At 37.5% G+C, this 18,835-nt stretch overlaps 1 protein-coding gene across 2 annotated transcripts; it reads right to left on the bottom strand.

Annotated features, from left to right (window-relative positions):
- Positions 1-12,984: 12,984 nt before the first annotated feature.
- LOC121811483 lies at positions 12,985-16,957 on the bottom strand. Of its 2 annotated transcripts, XM_042212355.1 has the most exons (4): positions 16,586-16,957; positions 15,023-16,123; positions 14,255-14,943; positions 12,985-14,173 (listed from the first exon to the last, which is right to left on the bottom strand). In XM_042212355.1, the coding sequence occupies exons 2-4, from the start codon at positions 16,108-16,110 to the stop codon at positions 13,155-13,157; spliced, it is 2,796 nt and encodes a 931-aa protein (XP_042068289.1). In that variant the 5' UTR covers positions 16,111-16,123; positions 16,586-16,957; the 3' UTR covers positions 12,985-13,154. The 2 variants fall into 2 exon arrangements, with proteins under 2 accessions (XP_042068289.1, XP_042068288.1); XM_042212354.1 differs by having other exon boundaries at positions 15,023-16,957.
- Between the last annotated feature and the right edge of the window lie 1,878 nt (positions 16,958-18,835).

Genomic DNA, 18,835 nt, shown 5'->3' with positions numbered 1-18,835 from the left:
AAATGAAAGTTAATGATCATCTTTTTATTGATTCGCAATTTGAATAAATGGGGTGTGAGCATCAATAATTGATGGACGTAGTGAAAGCAAACAAATGAATGAAAACAATGCGTGCACCCATTCCAAAATCACTCAAGCCACCTGTCCAAGAGATTAGGTAAAAACATGTAAAGTTACTAACTTTATTATCCTTCAATTGATCATTATTAGTATCTTTACTTTATAATTGTCGACAATTTCAAATATTTTAAACATGCCTATACAATAGCAAGATAACATTTTTTGTATATTTTGTATTTAAGTTTTAATGGAATGGAAGCAACATAAATTTTAAACAATTGGAATTTAATTCAAATTCAAATGTCACTCTCGAATAAAGAGGACGCCACAAACAATGACTCTTTTCCAAGTTTGCAAAGCAGACACGTATTCTTATACTAAAACATAAAATAGTAAAAGCAAAAAGATGTTCACTTTAGCATTTTTAAATACTTTTCCATATGCTTTAAAAAGGTTCGAGATAATTTTTGTTGTGAGAATCAAATTAAAAATAAAATATGCTACGAGATGTTGGGAGAATTCTATTCAAGTCTTCTGATAACATTATTGTTAAATGAAAGTCCTGTATCATTTAAAAGTTTCAAATAAAATTATACTAGCACTTAAAATTTGAGCAATTCAATTAAATTGCCTCAAATTCGATAATATATTCAACATAATTTTACCAATTTACCATATAAATAACAGTACTATCGTTATGTGGTGTAACTCTCACTTTATAGATACGTGGCATATCTCAAAAGCTTCAATATACTATGCTATTTTATTTTTCTTTTGATCGCAACTAACCAGATTTATCATAGATTAATGTTATATAATATTATCATATAGTTACAGAATCATTATATGATTATCAGATTATAGGATACTTAGTATAGAATTTCATAACAATTTATCATGATTCATGAATTATGTGGAATTGAACCCAAGATTTATCATTTAAAAAGAATTCTGTTGTAACTTATCTCAATCTAGCTAATCCACATTGGCCTTACACCGCTTGACCGCTTCAATATTCGTGGTCTTATCCCCGATATATTTTTAATCTAAATAAAAAAGAGTCTTGTGATATATTCTGTGGGAACTGGGAATATATAATACTCCTACTTCGTAGTGTATTTATTATTATAAAATTTAAATAATGAAAATGATTATACCATCCGTCCAATATTATTTGTCATTAACTTTTTTTTCAGTGCTAATATATAATACTATATTTATTTTTTACTATTTTTAATAACTAATTTTATATTACTAACTCATTTCATTCATATTTTATTATAAAATTAATTGTATTAAAATAAAACCCAGGTTATACTAAGTTTTATCATATACACTTTCTTTGAATTTTTTCAAAATTCGGGTCGGATCGGTTAGTGATAATGATAATCGGACAATATTAGACTGAATAGTGAAAATAATTTTAACAGCCATCACATGGCGGTATCAACACTGACCTGTCCATTTTTATGCAACAAGCTGTCATCCAGAATTGGGCATATTGGCATATTGTGATGTAATTATGTAAATCTTAATTTCAAACTAAAATATTAAAAAAAGAGATTCTTGGGCTGATTAAGAGCATCCACAACGGTGAGCAGGACGGCGTTCGTTCGTCCGTGCCAGCGGCACGGAGACGCTGTTCGCCGCTGCGCTCGCGCCGCTGGCACGGCGCTGCTCGATGCATCGAGCATTTCTGTGCCAGCGTGCAGGGCGACGTGGCGCGTTTCTATTGGTCGTTGACATTTTCTTTTATTTTCTTTTTTTTTAAAAAAATTAAAATAATACCAAAAATTAAAAAAAAATATTTTTAGATTCCCAAAAATATACAGATTTTATTACCATTTTTTTGAAAAATTTGTTGAATTTTTTTAAAAAAAATTAATCCCAAAATCATCTATAAATACACACATCCATCATCCATTGGGCGAAATTCGGCCACGAGTAGTGGATTTTTTAAATTTTATGAATTTAATTATGTAATTTTTAATTTTTAGGATTTAAATTATGTAATTTTTAATTTTTAAGACTTTAATGAAGAAAATTTTAATTTTTAGGATTTTAATTATGTAATTTTTATTTTTTTTGTAATTTGTAATATTATTTCGGTTATTTTTAATGTATTTTAATATTGTGGAAATGTTTTTATTTAAATTGAATAATAGAATGGTGGGACCCTTGAGCATATCCTTGCGGAAGAGGACGTGAGTGTTATGCTCTTGTTTAAGAGTAGAGAGTAAAAGTGGGTCCGGGCCCATATCCGTGCTCGTTGGCAAGACCACGGATGTGGATGATCTAAATAAAAACATGAGGGTATGATGATGATCACATGCTTATTTTCAGATCACATGCTACTGTTGCTCCAACCAATTTTTATCACCTCGCATTATACATTGTTTAAATAACATGAATTTTTTTTTTCTAATTTGTCATTAAGTATATATATCCACTGTCGTCAAATACTCAGTATCCAGGCGGAAGTTTTGACTCCCTAAAATTTATAATTCGAACCATCGATAATTTTATATATTTAAAAATTAAAACGCGTTTATCCTAAATATGGATTCAATTAGCTAGTCTCCACTAAAATATAAAGTCAGCTAATTAATACAAAAAACAAATTATGGGTCTACGTATTACCCCTCCTGTTTGACCATTCCATGGATTTAAGATTTACCACCAATACTTTTGGAATTTGAGAAGTCAATATTATGTAATTATAAGTGGCAATAAACTCAAAAAACGCCCCAAGAAAAGGAAATAGTCGCAATTATTATTCGAGCTTGAGACCGAATATTTAGAGTGGAGAATAACTTTCACACAGACTCTTTGGATACCACAAATGTAATAATCTTCAAATACAAAATACTCCAAAAAAAAAGAGAGAATAAAATTGGTGTAGGTTGGGTGTCGAATTTTGGGATGGCCAAGTTCAACTAACAAGAGCATTAGAGCATCCGCAGCGGTGGCGAAAGACGCCACCGCCGTCCGCGCCGTTGGCAAGGCGCAGGACCGCCGCCGCTGCAGCCGCGCCGCTGGCACGGCGCTGCTCGATGTATCGAGCACGTCCGTGCCAGCGGACGCACACGTGGCGCGCTCCCATTCGTCAACGGCATAGCCGTTGTGTTTAAACTTTTTTTTATTTTTTTTTTTTAAAATCGGTATTTAATTATAAATAATGCTAACAAATAAAAAAAATATATTTTCCAAATCCCAAAAATATGGCCGTTTTTTTCCCGTTTTTTCTGAATTTTTTTGATTTTTTTTTATTTTTTTTTCCCCCAAAATCATCTATAAATACACACATTCATCATCCATTTATCACATCAAATCATCTCTCATTCATCTCTCATTCATAATTCTCATACAAACTATGGATTTGGCATGCATATTTCGGCGTTGCTGGATCCAACAACGACTTGAATGTGCTATATTCGTCACCACTCTTCAATGATGTGATGAATGGTGTAGCACCGGCGATCGACTTCACCATCAACGGAAATATATACCGCATGGGTTACTATCTCGCCGATGGTATCTACCCAAGGTGGTCGACGTTCGTGAAGACGCTCCACAACCCGCACGACCCGAGACGGGTTCTTTTTGCGCAGCGTCAAGAGTCAGCGCGGAAAGATGTCGAAAGAGCCTTCGGGGTCCTTCAAGCTCGATTCAACATTGTGAAGGCCCCGGCTCGGCTGTGGTACGTGAATAATATCGCCGACATCATGTTCACGTGTATTATATTACACAACATGATTATAGCCGACGAAGGGCCGAGGGCGGCTAGCTTCTACGACGAGGACGAAGCCGGAAGCTCAACAACGAGGTCTCCCCTACGCCGAGGCGAGCATACGACGGTTGGCCAGAGGATCGAGACAAGACACACAATGCGCGATACTCGAATCCACAATCAACTACAAGAAGACCTAATCAACCACATGTGGGCGAAATTCGGCAACGAGTAGTGTCATTTTTAATTTTTAGGATTTTAATTATGTAATTTTTAATTTTTAGGATTTTAATTATGTAATTTTTAATTTTTAGGATTTTAATTATGCAATGTTTAATTTTATTTGTCATTTGTAATATTTATTGTGGGTTTTAAATGAATTTTAATATTATGGAAATGTTTTTGTGTAATTGAATTTTATATTAATTGTGCTCGTCCTTGCGGAAGAGCACAGTTGTGGGTGTTGTGCTCTTGCCAGAGAGCAGGCATGAATAGTACCGCCCGGGCCCACAACCGTGCCGCTGGCAAGGGGAGGGGATCCCCTGCTGTGCACAGCAGGTGCGGTCCCCTCACTATTCACTTTTTTATTAATTTTTTTTTTATTATTAAACAAATGAATAGTGTATGTACAGTGAGGGGACCGCACCTGCTGTGCACAGCAGGGGATCCCCTCCCGCTGGCAAGAGCACGGTTGTGGATGCTCTTAACATGTAAGTAACCTTTCGGTCACTTTTAAGATGAGCTGCGGCTGTCACGAGTGTTTTCTTTTTTCATATTAGGGGATTTTGTTTTGTGATGTGATGTGTAAATGATGACATTTTTTATACTTGCTGGAAATAGAATTGTAGAGAGTATGCAGATTAAGCAATGTTTACATATTCAGATTATTGTGGTGAAAATATGAATGTACTTTTTTGAGATAAGTGTGCGATTAACGTGAAATTTTAGAAGAAAGATGTAAGAAAAAGGAAAATGTTTAGAACCCATTCACAATGTCCACCATATTATAATTTTATTACTAATGTAATTCTTTTTTATATTAACCAATAAAATATTCCAGAATATCACTAGCTATTTTTATAGCCCAAGCACGCCTTTTTCAAGGGCTGTTGAACAACTCATTGAATATTGGTGTTCATTATTTTTTTGATATACTACTAAAATTGTCTGTGGGACATATTTTGAAGTTAGAAATACTTCAAAATTGAATGCATAAACCATAAATATTCATAAATGAATGTGACGACTGACGAGTGATAAATTTTAAATTGAGTGAAGGCCTCACCTAGCTAGTTAGACAAGCCCGATATCTTAATCTTAAAACTTAAAAGTCTTACGTTGCGGTCAACATAAAAATCCAATATCTAATCATTTATATTAGTAACACATTAATAATTATTTCACTATATTCAACACCTAAATCTTAAATATTATAATTAGCTGCGTCCTAATCCTACTTATAGATACAGGAAATTAGTTGTGTTATGATTAGCCAATATAGGAAATTGATTTACCTTGTGCTGCCTTAAGGGTTTAGTTACTCTATATTGGTCAAATAATCATAATAAATTCATAACCGGGTTATTTACGTAGCAAATAAAGAAAGCAAATAAAGAATTTGACAGATGGATTATGATTTATTAATCCCAAATCTGTAGCATCACAAAATTGTTAGTTTTCTAGGGATAACTTAGATAAGTCACTTCTCTATATTATTCTTTCTTTTACTTTACTCAATCTCCACTTTAACTATTTATTACTATTAATTTTCTAAAATGAGTGTAGAAAATGAAATGTCTCAACTACTGTGGAACGAAGAGAGTATCTAATTAGCTGCATTATGCTTAGATATGAATAGTTTTAAAACTCAAAATTAAAGGATCTAGGCTCAAAATATGCTAACTCAATGTACCCGGTCCATTTATGCTAAAAGGAGGCCCAACCAAATTCTAATTTGGTCCTTGATGGCCCAATAGCTAACATAAACATTTGCATCATTCTTATTTCTCAACATTCATTCATCATTCTCATTTAACTAGACTAGCTACTTCCCACTTAAAAAAAACTCAATTATCAGAAACATGTGATAGCTAAGCTTCGAAACCATACAGTATATAGTTATGAAAAAGTCACAATCTCATGCAGTATATATATATATATATATATATATAGGGGAGCGTTATTCTCCTTTTCACATCTTAGATCATTTTTCCTTCTTAATATTACGCGTTAGATCTAAGGCATCAACGGATCAGATTGATTCTATAAAACTGGTTCCGTGTTGCATTATAGAAGGTGGTTGTATGCATTACAGGGTTATTATTGACATTTGACGGAAAAGTAACTGCCACATTTTGGTATCTGCGAATAATGCACCACATGGTCACGAGTAATGCATATAATTGACTATATAATGCACAATATGTGAACTGCAATGCATACGAATAAGATGTACCATGTTATGATGTTTGGACACACGTTTCTTGTTTCCCCTAAGGGTTTAATAAGCTTAGGGGCTAGGGTATAGTACGTAGACACGTATGTAATCTTCACATGGTAACGAGTAATGGATATAATTGACTATATAATGCACAATTTGTGAACTGCAATGCATACGAACAAGATGTGCTGTGTTATGATGTTTGACACACGTTTCTTGTTTCCCCTAAGGGTTTAATAAGCTTATGGGCTAGGGTATAGTACGTACGCATTAATAACAAATTATAAAACGATACGAATAATTCACCAAATTGTCACGAGCAATGGATGTTATTAACTATATAATGCACAATATGTGAACTGCAATGCATACGAATAAGATGTATCATGTTATGATGTTTGACACACGTTTCTTGTTTCCCCTAAGGGTTTAATAAGCTTAGGGGCTAGGGTATAGTACGTAGACATTACTAAATGCACGTATGTAATCTTCAATCCGTTGATTAACCCATATACACAATACCTCTAATAATGCATAATATACTGAGCTAATGACAATTAACAGCTACATAATGCACTACCTAAACCAAATAATGCACATACGTATATTCCAATAACAACAATTTGTTAGTAATGTCTACGTACTATACCCTAGCCCCTAAGCTTATTAAACCCTTAGGGGAAACAAGAAACGTGTGTCAAACATCATAACATGATACATCTTATTCGCATGCATTGCAGTTCACATATTGTGCATTATATAGTTAATAACATCCATTACTCGTGACAATTTGGTGAATTATTCGTATCGTTTTATAATTTGTTATTAATGCGTACGTACTATACCCTAGCCCCTAAGCTTATTAAACCCTTAGGGGAAACAAGAAACGTGTGTCAAACATCATAACACAGCACATCTTGTTCGTATGCATTGCAGTTCACAAATTGTGCATTATATAGTCAATTATATCCATTACTCGTTACCATGTGAAGATTACATACGTGTCTACGTACTATACCCTAGCCCCTAAGCTTATTAAACCCTTAGGGGAAACAAGAAACGTGTGTCCAAACATCATAACATGGTACATCTTATTCGTATGCATTGCAGTTCACATATTGTGCATTATATAGTCAATTATATGCATTACTCGTGACCATGTGGTGCATTATTCGCAGATACCAAAATGTGGCAGTTACTTTTCCGTCAAATGTCAATAATAACCCTGTAATGCATACAACCACCTTCTATAATGCAACACGGAACCAGTTTTATAGAATCAATCTGATCCGTTGATGCCTTAGATCTAACGCGTAATATTAAGAAGGAAAAAGGATCTAAGATGTGAAAAGGAGAATAACGCTCCCCTATATATATATATATATATATATATATATATATATATATTATATTTCTATCTTTGGGTTAATTCTTTTATTGTTTTAGACTACAATTAACATTCCATAAGTGTACTGGACTTTTTTTTTGTTCCTGCTTTGGGATGCGTCTCTCGTTAATGAAACGCATTACGGAGATGCGTCTTACACAAAGACACATGCGTCGTTTGTTTTTTTAAATTTTTTTAAAGACGCATAAGCGTCATGCGTCATAGGGAGAGACGCATCTCCATCATGCGTCGCCTTTTTTTTAATTTTATTAGACGACGCATGACCGTCATGCGTCTTAGGGAGAGACGCATCAGACGCGAGGGAGGCAGAAAGGGCAGACGCGACGCGAGAGAGATCGTAGACGCGAGAGAGAAAGATAGTTTCCTTCAATCTTTCAACATTCCTCCCTTATTTGTAGTTTATTTGCATATTTTGTGTAGGTTTCTCTCAATTTTGTAAATTAGGGTTTATAACAAATTGTTCAAATTTGACCGATGTTTTGTTAGTTGTAATGGATTTTATTGATGAAATTCATTCAATTGTATAGTTTTTTTTTATATATTTGAGATGCTTGGTGTTGCGATTTTGGTTGTTATTGGAGAAGAGAGTAGGGGTTGAAATGTATCTTGTAATTTAACCTTCTAATTTAGTAGTTATATGTAAATTAGGTCTTATAAAGCATGAATTGTGATGAATTAGAGTTTCTAATATATAGGAGAACATGGATTAGGAGTGAATCATTTGGTTTATAATGTTTTGTTGTTTTGATGATGAATTTGAATGTATATGTTATTTGTATTTTAAATGTGAGTTTGTAATTGTTGTTTTGTGAATATGTTATTAGATTAGATGGAAACTTCAAGTTCAAGCGGACAATTATTATATGGACCTGGAGATTCGTCAGTGCTATATCTTCAGAAAAAACACCTTTCAAATAAACTACTGAAAGATGGCACAACACAAGTTTTCAAAGTCCGACGGACGGAAAGTAAGACATGAGACGTGGACATTCATGAGAATGTGAGGTATTGGCTTGACGCCTTTGGTTTCAAAGGCGTGATGGATTGTTTCGTATTGATATTTGTATGATTTTTTTTTATCTAGGTAGAGGGTTTTCAGCAGGTTTGGCATTTAACTACTGAAGAAGAAATGGACCCAAGAATGCGACAAATTTGAGAAATTGTTAGGCATGCCCCTTAGTCTACGAACCACGCCGATGTCATGGAGTACCCAGCTTCCCAACACCAAGATGTGGTCATGCTTTATCAACCACAAGTAATTCCACCACGTCGTAGAGTGACTGGTGTTCGAACTGGTGGACACGGTTTCACAAAACAGTTCAGGATATCGCAGCCGCATCCCGATTATGTAGTACCAGAGCTGATAAATCCAGAGCATGACCCACCTCAGTGGTCTTTATACCCGAAGCATGAGTCTCAATCACAGTGGGACCGTCCCCTGTATTCTCCAAGCCAGCCTGAGTCTGATTGGAATCGTCGCCCATATTCACAAAGTCAAGATGTGCCGCAATGGAGTGGACCCCGAGCATCAATCGATTCATTCTTCCAAAATTATCAGTTTATGCCTCCTGTACAAGTTGAAGAAGATGATGATGATGAAGGAGAAGAAGAAAATGATGAAAGAGAAGAGGAAAATGAGGAAGAAGATGTTGTTCAGAACATCTATGTCCAACCTCGACCAGTTGCGGAGGGTTCATCACGCGGCGGGGTTGGGAAGATCATGAGCAAAGTGTACAAGAGGTTGTCAACCAGGAAGAATAAGGGGATTGAACCATCAAAATACACTCCATCGTCGTATAAGTAGCACATTTTTCAGGGTTTAGTGATGTTTTGATACTTGATTGACAGGTTTATGGTGACTTATTTTAAGATGAATTCATGCAAAAAAATTTCTTCTTGTGACTCTATGTGATGTGATTTTAATATTTGTGATTTTTCTGATAATTTAGCCATTATTAATCATATTTAAGGAAATTCAGTTATTTACATGTACTAAAGATAGTAAAGTATTAATTGAGTTAACTAGATAGATTAAAGTGTGTACTATTCTAAATATAGTAAAGTATTAATTCAGTTTTATGTATAATCAATATTAATTGATGCTATAAACTATCTTCACATCTAGAAAAATAATTTAAATTTAAAGAATAAGTTGATCAACTCCAATTGGCCATATAGGAAAGTCTGTTAAAACTTGCAAACTTTGAGAATATGACATCCGATTTCAACAAAAAAACAAAATAATGACATCTAGCTGTGAGCCGAGATTCTACAGAGCAACCTTCTCAGCCTTGACTCTCAACCTTCCTCTTCTTCCCCAGCTCCTAAAACAAAATTTAAAAAGAAGAAATTTCTCTTCTTAGTCCATTCATACATAGCGTTAAATGGGCCAATAGTCTTCGTGTCTTGGTGCGTGAAATGGACCACCAGAGTACTGTGCTTCCCATATAGCTTTGTGGTTGTGTTTATCAATGAGTTCAAACATAGCGTTACCTCTATCTCTAGCAACGATGCAATCATGTGAACAAGGAACTCTCCACATCTGCCACTTCCCACAAGTGCACTTTGAATCCAAAAACTCGACATCTTGTCTGTTATTGCCCTTTGCCTGTCCATTTTCTAAACGTGGGCGACTTAGAATTTGGTAATGGCCTAGTTCTCGATCAAGTACTGAACAATAATGTATTTGTCCCTTCGCATCATTCGCAGCAAGTTTGTCCCTCGCCCACGGGGTTAACCGACCTTCGGTGTGTTGTATTTCTATCTTTCTATCTGCCCACCATTGCATTGTTCTCCAAAAAGTCAGATCAACCAAAGCTCTAATTGACAACTCTCTTATACCTTTCAACACTTTGTTGTAGCTCTCTGACATGTTTGTTGAGGTCACCCCCATCTCAGTTCATCATCGTAACAAAGAGACCAGTTTTCTTTTTTGGCTTTGTTGAGCTCTTGTATCGCAACAAGACTTTCCTCCCGTAGTGCACGTCGTCTTCGCATGTATTTACGCACCTGAGTTGTGACACCCAATGCCCATACCATGCCTTTCACATTGGAGCCCTTACCCTTAAGTTTCGTCAAGATATTTTTCCTCAAATGGATCAAACAAAATTTGTGGTGACATATCGGCGGCTTTTTCCATTCATCAGAACGCATAGCCTTAAGGATTCCTTTATGCCTATCCGAAATGATGCACACCTCCCTTTGGTATTTCACTACATGAATTCTTACATGATCCAAAAACCACTCCCAACCGTCGCCAGTTTCTTCATCAACAACAGCATATGCAATAGGCAAACATTTCTTATTAGCATCAACACCACAAGCAACAAGCAACTTACCTTTAAATCTTCCTTGAAGGTGAGTCCCGTCTATTGTTAAAACTGGTTGGCACTCTTGGAAAGCATGTATAGCAGGCCCAAGTGCCCAGAAAACGTAGTAGAAGACTTTATTACGTCTCTGGCTCAACAACTCATTGTGCCTCCACTCAACAATTGTGCCTGGATTCCTTGACTGCAGTTCAAGCATGTAGCTTGGCAAATCCCTAAATGACTCCTCCCATCCACCAAATACAATCTCTATAGCCATTCTCCGTGCATACCATGCCTTCTTATAACTAACTACCACATGAAATCTGTCATGAACAAAATTTCTTACGGTTGCGGCTTTGTACTCGGCATTTTTTAGCAATTGATGGCGAATACACAAAGCAATCATTGATGATGAAAAGTTAGCATGTTCTCTATCATTACGATGGCCCTCGCAATTATGGCGTCCCACCCACTTCCTAATTTCCCACATATCATCATGTGCCCTTTATGTAACAGAAACTTCCCCAAACATTCATTCGTTTTTTCAGCGTCGGTCTTGCTGATAATAGCTACCCCATCTTCTGTCCTCCCTGCTGGATATTTGCATACGGCATGCCACCTTCTTAATTTGCTCTCAACCACCTGAAATTGTCGGTGTTGCCTTAGTCTCCACTTAGTAATAGCAGTCTTCACATGCAGCTTGCTATCAAATTTTATTCCCGCATTAATCCGATACGGGTGCTCTTCATCCCGGTACATGTACTGTGTTCATTACCAACATCAGGTACCTTAGAAGGACCACTCGGTAGTCTGCGAAATATTTCAACCCATTGTGAACGTATTCTGGAAGTGGTTGTTCACCTTGCACAACAGGTTTACACACTATCTCCTCATCACTAGAAACATCACCTGGAGAATCATCACTTAAAATAGCATCAGATGATGATGACGACAATGGTGGATCAAGGTCTCTTCGTACAACATCAATATCAATATGCTCTTGCACATTCACTTGATTATTCATTCCAACATCAGCAGCATCTGAAATATCTACTTGCTCATTCATACCACAATCAAAGCTCATATATTCAGCCCTCGCAGATGATCCAACACCATAATCAACAACTGGTGGGATTTCTAAATTTCCAACAGACGAATACTCAACAAATAATTCAATATGACGAGTAGAATTTAGAGCCTCATTGAACATAAACATCACACTTTCATCACTGTCAACCCCAGTACATATAAAACTCGTATCGGTACCAAAGAGACAATGCCTCCATGATATTTCGATGGAGTGTTGATATGAATCTATTCTTATCTTAGCACATATCATTGCAACTAATTCAGAGAATGAAACACACGAATTCAATACGATGGAGGCTCTCGCACGAGGAGGATCATAACAAATACCCACTTGAGGAAGTTGAACTATTCTACCACCCCAATATAAACTCACAAATACTTGCATGATTTCTGCAAAAATATATACAAACCAATTTAGAGACAATTTTTTTCTATAATCCTTAATTTAGTAAGTTTAAGATAAATTTATTAGAAACCCTAATAATATGTAAATAAACAACAAATAAGGGATGAATGTTGAAAGATTGAAGGAAACTTACCGAAATATGACGGGAAATCACCGGAATCGCCTGAGTTCGCGGCTGCCTCTTTCTCTCGCGCAGAATGTGAGCTACTGACTCGCCTTGCGTCTGTTTTGTTTAACATGCGTCTCTCCATAAGACGCATGACGGTAATGCGTCGTCAATAAAATAAAATAAAAAAAGCGACGCATGATGGAGATGTGTCTCTCCCTAAGACGCATGACATTCATGCGTCTTTAAAAAAAATGAAAAATTGAAAGACGCATGACTCTCATGCATCTTTCTGTAAAACGCATCTCCGTCATGCATATCATTAAAGGGAGACGCATGACCCTCATGCATCTCTCCCAAAGCAGGAACAAAGAAAAAGTCCAGTACACTTATGGAACGTTAATTATACTCTAGAACAATAAAAGAATTACCCCTTCTGTCTTTCATCAAATAGGGACCCAATTAATTGTTTCTGTACAATTACACACTCCCCCTGCATTGTCCACACAATCTCTATAAATATATTACTACTACAACAAACAAATTTCATGAATGAAGCAAAAAAAGAAAAACGAATGACATTTTATCGATGATCTAAATATCCTCATCAGAATCTGGCACAATGTGAAGGCAAACCAGTTTCATGATTCACCATCACCACCTCACTCGCACTGCACTCAAGCACATCCTGCCCCAGCTTCGCCCCCGCGCCCTTCAACCCCTTCAAAGACAGAGCCTGATTGAACAAGTTCAAAGACGGCAGCTTCGACGCAGGTGGCATCTTCCCATTAGGTAGCAACGCCCTAAAATCCTGCTTCATCAACGGCACCTCAAAATCTGACTTATCATGCTTCACAACATTGTCCTTGGCACTTATGTGAGCTCCCGGCTCCATGTGATTGGTCGAGAAGCTCTGCTGGTTCGGGAAGTTCGGGTATAGAGTAACATAACCTCTCAAATACATCATGTCGATCAAGAACTTCTTCCATGAGGCCTGCCACCCATTGGTTCTTGATTTTGGGATTTGGACCGGGTTCGCCTTTGCATCCTCGGTGAACCTCATGTTCATGTACACGTAGAATTCCCTCCATTGCTTTGGCAGGAAGACTGCGCCCCAGCTGCAGGGGAGCTGATGGAGGTAGGGCGTGTTTGGATGGATGCGTTTGAAATAGTCTGTGGCATTCCATTTAGGCCTCTCTTTCACTACCTCCACGAGACGAGGCGTGTAGAGGGATATGGAGGAGAGCTCAGGGAGGGAGACTTGGGGGTCGTAGTGGTAGGCGAGTAGGGCGTACTTGATCCAGAGGTAGAAGTATGGGGAGACCTCTATGTCGTCCTCTAGTAGAAGGCCGAAATCGTCGTCTGAGGAAGGGTACCAGCTCTCGCTCACAGCGCGTATTAGGCCTCCTTGGATGATCCGCCTGCGTAGAACCTTGGGGCCGTGTGGCCATGGGAACGCGTTCACTAGTTTTAGTGTGGCCTCGTCGACTTTGCTGTCCATGTTGAAGTTGATGGCCACCTCGTCGCCTAGGTAGTACGCGTTCTTTATGGAGTTGAGCAGCCGGGCTAGGGATGTGGGCCGGTTTTGTGTGATGATGCTTATTGTCAGCCTCATTTTGTTCCAATCTGTTTCATGTTCAAAATAGGTCAGCAAAGTGGTAGCATAATGGAAACATGAAGCGTTAACAAGTGTTCGTGTCATCTTACTAGGAAGCGTTGTGGGGCGGAGATCGGCCATCCAGAGTGCCTTTGTGACCGAGGCTCGTGGCAAGAGCACCAATGTGGAAGTGGTGCCATTCTTGTCGACAGAAGTCGACTCCGTTGCCATCTTGAGCGCGTTCTTCACGTTGGAGTCGATGTCCGAGACAGTGATCACGACGCTAGGGTTGTGGATCTTTATTAGCCCCTTCATACTAGCGTACACGCCTTGCAACACGGGGACCTCCGAGTTTGAGAGGCTGCCCGAGATGGCCCCAATCCCGAGATCAAAGATCTTGAACCTCTTCTCCCTGCAGACCGCCTTAGGCCATTTCAGGGCCACAGCGGCCTCCTCACAGGGGCAGAAACTGCCCCCGGACACCACAATGTAGGCCTTCTTCCCCACGGTCGTCCTGAACTTCTCAAGCAGAGGGGCGAGCGCCTTCACCTCACCGATGGAGTGGGCGTAGAAGAGTGCATCGATCTTCTGAGGATACATAGCCGCCCACTGCGTCACATACCCATTAGAGAGAGCCTTCCACCATTGATCATCTCGAACTTGAACAATGTCTTTGAAGATCACAGTAGTCTCAGACACATAGGCCAGCCTGTGCTCACTATCACCCCACGTCTCCTTATCGTTCGGATCCACAGGGACCACGAACGAGCCCGCGTTCCTATACTTCTGCAGCTGGTAACTGCACACATTCCAAATATCAGACATCATTACTTAAAACAACACTACACAAACCACAATACCAAACAAAAAACACATACCTCAAGTGGAGATCTTCACCGGTTGCAAAAGTGAAGGGCGTCTCGATGAACAATGTCTTAATAAGCTCAGCAGATAGGAACCACGAGCTAGACAGGAAATCAACCTGCACAACTCTGTCAATAGTGATATCATAAGCAGGGTCGGGCAGATACAAGCCGGCCTCCTTGGAGCGGAACTTTCTATAGCTAGGGAAGGTAAAATCCTTCTGCCTGAAAGGCAAGATCCTCCCAATACTGCCTAGAACAGAATTCTTATATTTATCAGTTCCAGCAACGTGAGACATGATCTGCAACATCTTCTTCCCCGGGATCATGTCATCATCAAGAATGTAAACTAGGTCCGCCTCCGTCTGCAATGCCATCTGGAACCGGCCGTAGTATTTGAAATCATAGGTTGAGCTAATGAAGCTGATCTTCGAATTGTTGTAGCTATCGACGATTCTCTTCAAGGACTGCTCGTTGGGGCTGCCGAAGGATAGCACCCAAACATGGTGGAATGGGAGAGTCTGGTGCAGCAGAGAATCGAGCTGAGCGCAGAGCGTCTTGCGCTTGAAGTGATTGAGGATAACGGTCAGTTTCGGGATGGTGGGGCCGTGCAAGTCCCATTTGGATTTCAACCTCATCAACTCCGGAAGCGTCTCTGTTCCAATGCTCTGCTTTTGGAAGGTTTGCACGTCGTGGTAGAGATCGCTCTTGAACTTGATCATCACCTCGTCGGTGGACTTCTTCTGCACGAAGTCGATCTGCTCGTGCTCGCACACCTCCGAGGGCGGGGAGATCCGGACAACGGGCTCTTGGAAATGGGTGACGGTGTGGGGGGTGGTGACCATGAACTGCTTCCACTGGTGGGCGATTTTGGTGGCCCAGGAGAAGTCGGGCTTGGTGCGGAGATCGACGGCGGGGCTCATGAAGTAGAGGAGGAAAGTGGCGTAGACGGCGAAGGCGAACTGTAGGCATGTCAGCATCGTGACGAGCCGAGATGGAGAGCTCTTTTGCACCTTCAGCTTAGCCCCTTTCCCATTGCCCATGTATTCGCTCAGCATTCCTTCCAAGTAATCACCACTTCTCACGTTTCTCGACATTCCCATATCACGATTTTCACTATGCAAACATCAACACAAATTAATAAGGAAGCTGCAACCTTGTATGCTTATTAAGTTGAAGATTGGCATATATAGGGGAAGGGGTGAGTAAAGTGTGAAGGAAAGGAAAATAAACACCATGAAAAATGCAGCAAAGGGTCACATGGGGTTAGCCTCTAATAAAAGCTTAAATTAATTAATGTGAACACACTTCCTTCACACACACACGCGGCTAATCAGAAAAGCCTCCACCCTCGCCGCGAAAGAAGCCACAATTAGCAATTTTTCATATGAAACTGAATTCGAGCAACATTAAATGTTGGTGATGGAAATGGAATGTATTACGTGAGGCCAACTCAAAGTTTCTTTCATCTCACAGACTACAGAACTAGCTAGGAACCAAATTAAGAATCATAAATATGTCATTGAAAATAGAAGTTAAACAACAAAAAACAAGCGTTGAAAATAGCAGATATATTACCTTGATCGAATCAAAGAATAAAGTAAGAATCAAGAAGATTAAGGGGGAAGGGAGAGGCGTCGATTGAGCCCTTTTCTTCCTCAACAAATTAACTAAAGCTACCACAGAAAATCTTAGAACATGCAACTAATTATGGAATGCATAATTAAGATTTAAGACACGTAAGTGATTTTCAGATTATTTGAATGAGAATTGAAGATTGCTTTCTACGAAACTTATATAGGCAAAGAAAATGGTGGGCTTCAAGGGGTTGACTTTTTGTAGCTGTTTTCTTTGTACTAAGCTTAGATGCATTTTGCAGCAATCTCTTTTTTTTCTTTGCTAATGGCTTTTGGCCTAAACTTTTTTTTATGCCCCCCTTTCTTTGGACTGGTTTTGCATTTGTGGAGGATTCAATTCTCCAGGTCATTATTCTAATCAATTTATATTTTGTTATTTGGATTGTCACCTGTTTTCTTTCTGCAGGGGTTAGGAGGAGAGGACATTTTGAAATAAGAGTTAGGTGAATTGGAAATAATTTATTTATGGGGAAACTGAAATTTTATTGATCTTATATGATTATAATTGGATGTAGTTTCAACTGCAACGTTGAATTACAAGTTTTAAATTGATTTCTGACTCTGTGAGATGCTTTTAGTGATTTAAGTCAGACTTATTATGTGCATGGAAAAACAAAAGAAATGCATGCGAGGCATAACTAATTTCTAGTTATGGAAATGATTAAGTTTGTTTCATATATTTAAATGTATGATTAATGGAATCAGTTAAGAGTTTATGCATGGATGGAAAAGGTAGTAATTATTATGAGTGTAGTAGTGAACTCGATTATTAATTTACTACTGTGGGATCCACAACAAGTCAAATTAGCTTGAACAAATTCCAAAATTTTATGAAGTTGAAAAGAAATCCTAATTAATGCGGTATAATATATAAATATTTCATCTAATATAAGTGGGAATTTTGTTCAGGGTAATTTAAATCTGAAAGTTTAATTACTAAATAAATCCCAAGCTTTCTATTTTGGGCAGGAGTATTAAATAAAATGATCTCTTCTATATATTTTTATGAGTTTTGGATCCCAAAATTTGACGTCTATCCTATGTCGAAACTTAAAATTGATTGAAGATTTTTTCACTCATTCTGTGTGTTATTAATTCTGTATTCCATGTGTGTCGAAACCTCTCTCCCAAATCATATCACTCCCTCCCGAAGATCTCTCTTTTTCCCAAAACATTTAAGACTGTACCTTCCATAACAAAATTCCTGATATGCAAACAAGATATCCCCTTTGAGTAAATCTTTACTGAATAAATGAATATAATGGGGCTTCTAGAAACATATGAATATTAGAATATACAAAAAGGAAAGTGATCGAAGTGAATCTTCTTGACCAGAATAAAATACAATAGAAAGAAGTGAATGCCAAAATACTAAAAAGAGTAGTGCTAAATGGTCATAATGTGGCTGACCATAAAAATAAAATATTGTTACATTTAATGCTTATTTACTTGGATTTAGTTCATCTTAAAAGTAATAATTATCTAAGACTAATTTACCCTTTGTCCCGAAATAAATACACATAAAAGACTAAGTCATCAAATCATCTTGGAACTTTGAATATGTACCTCATTTTCATTTCTTATATTAGATATCCACTCAGTTATTTAAAACTTTAATCTATTGTTTTATATTTTATAATTTAATTGTTTAATATCTATAACTACTTTTAAATCAGAATATATGTATATCTTTATGATTTTATTAATTTATTAATTGTTTGGTATGTATATTGACCAAAATATCCTATTATGGCCTGCCATAATGTGGCTACATAGCATTTCCCTACTAAAAAATACTCATTTTGAAATAAGAAGACAAATTATATTCATTTTAATGTAAACTTGATAAAGTAAGAAATAGATTAGTAAAAAAAATAAATCTCACTCATCAGATACAAAAAGAACTTTTCAAAAATAGATGGAGTTAGACAGTTAGTATATAAGGTGTCGACAATCTAAAAAGGATAAACATAACTACTTTTTGTAGATTGAGATAGTATACGGTATGGTATACTTATAATTTTCTCCTAAAATAATTCAGTGATTGTGTCTCCATACCAGATAAATGCAACACCGAAGATTGATTGGGATGAAAATATTATAAGTATATGTATTCGTACATTTCTTGTTCATTGATTTTTATGTACTTGTTCGTTTACTTCTCACAACAAATTCAATTTTCACTAAGTTC

Source organism: Salvia splendens, chromosome 7, assembly GCF_004379255.2.
Source record: "Salvia splendens isolate huo1 chromosome 7, SspV2, whole genome shotgun sequence".
NCBI classification, from domain to species: Eukaryota; Viridiplantae; Streptophyta; class Magnoliopsida; order Lamiales; family Lamiaceae; genus Salvia; species Salvia splendens.
Note: the sequence above shows the minus strand (reverse complement) of the source record. Positions and strands in the feature narration are given on the sequence as shown.

Coding starts and splice junctions, on each gene's coding strand:
- LOC121811483 (XM_042212354.1), bottom strand. CDS start 16,110: ATGGGAATGTCGAGAAACGTGAGAAGTGGTGATTACTTGGAAGGAATG. Junction 14,944..15,022: donor GGTGAAGATCTCCACTTGAG/GTATGTGTTTTT, acceptor GAATGTGTGCAG/TTACCAGCTGCAGAAGTATA. Junction 14,174..14,254: donor CCGCCCCACAACGCTTCCTA/GTAAGATGACAC, acceptor AACATGAAACAG/ATTGGAACAAAATGAGGCTG.